Source organism: Nicotiana tomentosiformis, chromosome 4 (assembly GCF_000390325.3).
Source record: "Nicotiana tomentosiformis chromosome 4, ASM39032v3, whole genome shotgun sequence".
In the NCBI taxonomy this organism is placed as follows: Eukaryota; Viridiplantae; Streptophyta; class Magnoliopsida; order Solanales; family Solanaceae; genus Nicotiana; species Nicotiana tomentosiformis.
In genome coordinates, this window is record NC_090815.1 from 62866499 (window position 1) to 62871805 (window position 5307).

A 5307-nucleotide genomic window follows, 5' to 3' on the forward strand; every position below is an offset into this window, starting at 1 on the left:
ATGTAAATCATACTGAAGTATGATTATAAGATGGAAATCCAAATGTAAGCTGAAAGCAAAACAAGAGTCTAAACTAGTAACTGATCTGTAACTGAACCAAAGTTTAAGTTGAAACTGTGTTGAAACTGAACTACTATCTGAATTGGTACCTGTCTGGCGTTATGGGCTATATCCCCCCAATCAGGCAACTATACATCTGAACTAGCCTCATGTATAATCATGCAATGCAAACTGTAGCTATATACGCGTATATAAAATGCCTGACTAGTCTTCTGGGCTATATCACCCCAAGAGGTAAATATATAATCAATAGGCACGTCTTATGTTATGGGCTATCTCCCCGAATCTTATAATCAATAGGCCTCGATGGTGTTCTGGGCTATATGCCCCCCAACATAATCAATGTAAGCATGTATGAGGCATACAACATGTGGCAGCAACATATGGACTCAAGAGATCATGAAGGAAACCATAAATGGAATCACAAACGTAATCTGATGCTCGTCATCCATAAGTTAGACGGAGGAGCCTATATCCATTTTAGGGAGAAACTATGTACATGAGATACTAAGGCAAATTAACTCATTAGGATCCCTCTAGAATCAATTTAGAACCAAGGAACTCAAAATTTGTCCAACTCTTCGAACTTTCAAAAACATTCGGCAGAGTTTCCCCTAAAACTGTATGATCCCCAAAAAAATAGCAAGCACCACATTATTCACGGGAATGGATACCCAGCCAAGATGATAACATCAAACTAAAGGAGATCTAGTTATCCACAATAATGTCAAACGATCGACAAAACAAAATTATGAATATAATGCCGGCTCATAGTGGCTAACTTGTGACATGAAAGTATAAATATGATTTCGGAATAATCTAAGCATCAAAACATGATAATTAAGCTTATATAATATTAAATGTAGCAATTAGGATCATATGGGGGTTAGGTATACATAAAATATCAAAGGAACGGAACAAACGGAAGTCCAGATGGCATAGGCCAAACGAGCGATTTGCCCTTTTAGTTTTTGTTGTGTTTTGAAGTTCCAACCTAAACTATTTTCTTCCATACTTCACATATGGAATTGAATACTATACAAGGATACAATACATGCTGAAATTTCCCTTGAACAACTCTTAAAAGATCAAGAAGAAAGGCTATAACATATCTAAACCAAATCATGCCGAAAACGAAACGAAAACCCTACATACCTCTTGTGTTCTTGCTTCCAAACCTTGTTCCCTTTGGTCCAAACCCTTCCTTATGCTTGTATAGCTATGCCGTAAGGATCGCGTTGATCTGTTCGCTTCTTAATTTTGAGTTGCAGATGATGGACTTGCTTCAAAACCCTAAGGAACTTCTTGGAGAGCTATGCAAGCTCGTGTGCGTGAATTTGCTGGAAAATGAGGAAAAAGAAGACTAAGTCCTCTATTAATTGTAAGGTTGAAAAGTCAACCACATGTGTGCTTCGCCGATCCTTCTTCCGATGTTCATATCTCTTTATCCGGATGTTGTATGAATTAACGGTCAAAAGCATTGGAAACTACATTCCAAAACCTTCAATTTGGTATATAATATGTCCACAAAAGACGTTATATAACACATGAAATTAATTTCTCAAAAAGCTTCGTTACACGACAAATCCTTACTCGGTTTTTCCGCAACTTAAATTTGATTTTTTCCATCCATTAAATTCTATATCAAAACATCATATATAGTCATATTATGACTATAAAGTCATTTAAATCATGATTAGAAAGTCATTTCCTCATTATACGACACCACATAAGTACGGGGTGTAATAATCTCCCCCTTAAGAACATTCGTCCTCGAATGTTGACTGAGGTATACATAAGCATTAAGCAAAGGTCTGTTACATACTTGGAGTAGTGAAGAGATGCAGATATCTAGCTCTCACATCCTTCTAAGCTCCCCAAGTCATCTCTTTCACTTTATTGGTCCTCCATAACACTTTCATTGAAGGAATATCTTTCATCCTCAACGGACGAACCGGTCGTTCTAAAATGGCAATAGGTACCTCCTCATAAGTCATCTGCTCGATGATTTGTACATCATCAACTGGTACAACTCTGGAAGGATCTCTAACACATTGTCGAAGCATGGAGACATGAAATACCGAACGTACCTCCTGAAGGTCTGCTGGAAGGTCCAACTCGTATGCTACACGACTAACTCGTCTAATGACCTGGTATGGACCTATATCCCTAGGGCTAAGCTTTCCCTTCTTTCCAAACCTCATAACGCCTTTCATAGGTGATACCTTCATGAAACCCAATAGCCAACCTGGAACTCTAGATCTCAGTGTCGATTGTCTGCATATGACTTTTGTTGACTCTGGGCTGCTAGCAATCTCTCCCTGGTCAGCTTAACCTTATCCACTGCCTGTTTGATAAAATTTGGGCCTATCAACTGAGACTTACCAACTTCCAACTATTCTAAGGGTGATCTGCACTTGCGCCCGTACAAAGCTTCATAAGGAACCATTTGTATGCTGGAAAAAATTAACTGTTATTGTATGAAAACTCTATCAATGGTAAGTGTCCATCCCAGTTGCCTTCGAAATATAACACACACGCTCTTAACATGTCCCTGAGCGTCTTTATGGTTCGCTCGGCCTGCCCATCTATTTAGGGATGAAAAGTTATACTCAAATTCACCTGCGTCCCCAAACCTTTTTGGAATGATCGCCAGAACTTAGCTGTAAACTTTACGCCTCTATCTGAAATGATAGATACTAGAATACCATAGAGGCATACAATCTCCCTGATATACAATCTGGCATAATCTTCTGTTGTATATGTAGTTCTAACAGGCAAGAAATGAGCTTATTTAGATAATCCTGTCAACTATAACCTAAATAGAAATATACCTAGTCCGCGTACAATGCAGGCCTGTGATAAAGTCCATATTTACTACTTCCCACTTCCATGTTGGGATCTCTATCTCCTGTAACAAACTGTTAGGCTTCTGGTGCTCAAACTTTACCTGATGGGAGTTAGGACACTGGGCCACAAACTCTGCAATGTCATGTTTCATTTCGTCCCACCAGTAAATCTGCTTAAGATCATGGTACATCTTAGTAGAGCCTGGATGAATGGTATACCTGGAATGATGTGCCTCTGTCATAATTTGCCTATGTAACCCTGCAACATCTGGAACACAAAGCCTATCCTTATATCTAAGGACTCCGTCGCTAGTAACTTTGTAAGGTGGACTTTTCTTTTTCCTTGCTACCTGACTGTACTCAATTGGAATTGGATCATCATATTGCCTCTGTTTGACTTTAATCACTAAACAAGTGGTAGCTATATTCTGAGCTACAACTCCTCCATCCTCTAAATCTATCAATCTAACTCCCAAACGGGCTAACTGATGGAGTTCATGAGCTAACTCCCTTTTCTAAGGCTGCAAGTAAGCTAAACTCCCCATGGACTTACGACTGAGAGCATCAGCTACAACATTAGCTTTACCTAGATGATAAAGAATGTCAACATCCTAGTCCCTTAAAAGCTCTAACCACCGTCTCTAATGCAAGTTCAACTACTTATGCTTAAATATGTACTAGAGGCTCTTATGATCTGTATAGATATCAACAAGAACGACATAGAGATAGTGCCTCCAAATCTTCAGTACATGAATAACCGCTGCTAGCTCCAAGTCATGTGTACGATAATTCTGCTCGTGCTTCTTCAACTGTCTGGAAGCATAAGCAATTACCTTCCCGTGTTGCATCAGCACACAACCTAGGACAATCTGAGAAGCGTCACAGTAAATAACATAACCCTCAGATCCCTCTGGAAGTGTAAGAATCGGAGTTGTAATCAACCTATTCTTCAACTCCTAGAAACTCCGCTCACATTCATCCGACCACTAAAATTTGCCTGCTTTTTATGTTAATCTAGTCAGTGGCGCTGTAAAGGAAGAGAACCCTTCTACGAACCTCTTGTAATACCCTGCCAAACCCAGAAAATTACATACCTCAGGTGGCGTCGTAGGCCTGGGCCAATTCTTCACTGCCTCTATCTTCTGACCATCAACTTTGATACCCTCTGATGATACTATATGTCCACGATATGCTATGGAACTCAACCAGAACTCGCACTTTGAGATTTGGCATACAGCTTCTGGTCCCAAAGGATACCCAATATTGTACGTAGATGATCTACATATTCTGACCCATAGTTGGAATATACCACAATATCATCAATAAACACTATCACAAACAGGTCTAGATAAGGCCTAAACACGTTGTTCATAAGATCCATAATAGTTGGATCATTAGTCATGTGACGACCCAGCTGGTCGTCTTAAGAGTTATAACCCTGATCCCCTATTTAACTGCTTCCCCCGTATCTTTTTATGCTATTGTAACTTGCCGGGAGGTTTCGTTTTGGTTTTGGAGTATTTTGGGACACTTAGTCCCTAAACGGAAATCTTAAGCCTTAGGATTGGCACCGTAGTCGGAACTGTGTGATGACGACTCCGAAATGGAATTCTGTCATTTTTGTTAGCTTCTCTGTGTGATTTTGGGCTTTGGGGCATGCCCGGATTGTGTTTTGGAGGTCCGTAGCTCATTTAGTATTGAAATGGCAAAAAAATCAATTTTTTAGAGTTTTGGGCCGGTAGTGGAATTTTTTTATATCGGGGTCGGATTCTGATTTCGAAAATTGGAGTAGTTCCCTAGTGTTGAATATGACTTGTGTGCAAAAATTGAGGTCAATCGGACGTGGTTTGGTTGGTTTCGGCATCGGTTGTCGAATTTGGATGTTTCAAGTTTCCTTAAGTTTGAATTGGAGGGTGATTCATGATTTTAGCGTTGTTTGATGTGATTTGAGGGCTCGACTAAGTTTGTATGGTGTTATAGGATTGGTTGGTATGTTTGGTTAAGGTCCCGGGGGTCTCGGGTGTGTTTCGGATGCTTAATGGATGAATTTTGGACTTAGGGAAGTTGCTGAGTTTTTGCTGGTTCTGGTGTTTCGCACCTACGGAGGGAAGACCGTAGGTGCGGGCTCGCATGTGCGGAGGAACAGGCGCAGATGCAGATTTCGGAGGCTTGACCAACAGTCGTAGGTGTGAGGAATTTCTACATTTGCGATGCACGCAGATGCGCCCAAGGATTTGCAGGCATGGAGGAAGACCGCAGAAGCGAACAATGTTCCGCAGGCACGCACGCGTAGGACCGGCCCCCACTGCTGCAGATGCGGACCCAGCCCTCTTAAGTGATCTCTGACACCTTCGAGAGATTGTCCACAGATGCGCCGTCGCAGGTGTGACCCATGGCC

At 40.9% G+C, this 5307-nt stretch overlaps 1 protein-coding gene across 1 annotated transcript; it reads right to left on the reverse strand.

The window, feature by feature from the left end:
- Positions 1 to 1928: 1928 nt before the first annotated feature.
- On the reverse strand, positions 1929 to 4290 carry LOC138909803 (uncharacterized). The gene is made up of 5 exons (XM_070201018.1): positions 4167 to 4290; positions 4004 to 4083; positions 3659 to 3778; positions 3011 to 3394; positions 1929 to 2285 (listed from the first exon to the last, which is right to left on the reverse strand). The coding sequence occupies exons 1-5, from the start codon at positions 4288 to 4290 to the stop codon at positions 1929 to 1931; spliced, it is 1065 nt and encodes a 354-aa protein (XP_070057119.1).
- Between the last annotated feature and the right edge of the window lie 1017 nt (positions 4291 to 5307).

What these genes read in the sequence shown, in the direction of transcription:
- LOC138909803 (XM_070201018.1), bottom strand. Translation starts at nt 4,290, where the DNA reads ATGGATCTTATGAACAACGTGTTTAGGCCTTATCTAGACCTGTTTGTG. An exon ending in TCATCTACGTACAATATTGG is followed by an intron (nt 4,084 to 4,166) that starts GTATCCTTTGGG and finishes GTGGACATATAG; the next exon opens with TATCATCAGAGGGTATCAAA. An exon ending in AGTGTCCTAACTCCCATCAG is followed by an intron (nt 2,286 to 3,010) that starts GTAAAGTTTGAG and finishes GGTTTCATGAAG; the next exon opens with GTATCACCTATGAAAGGCGT.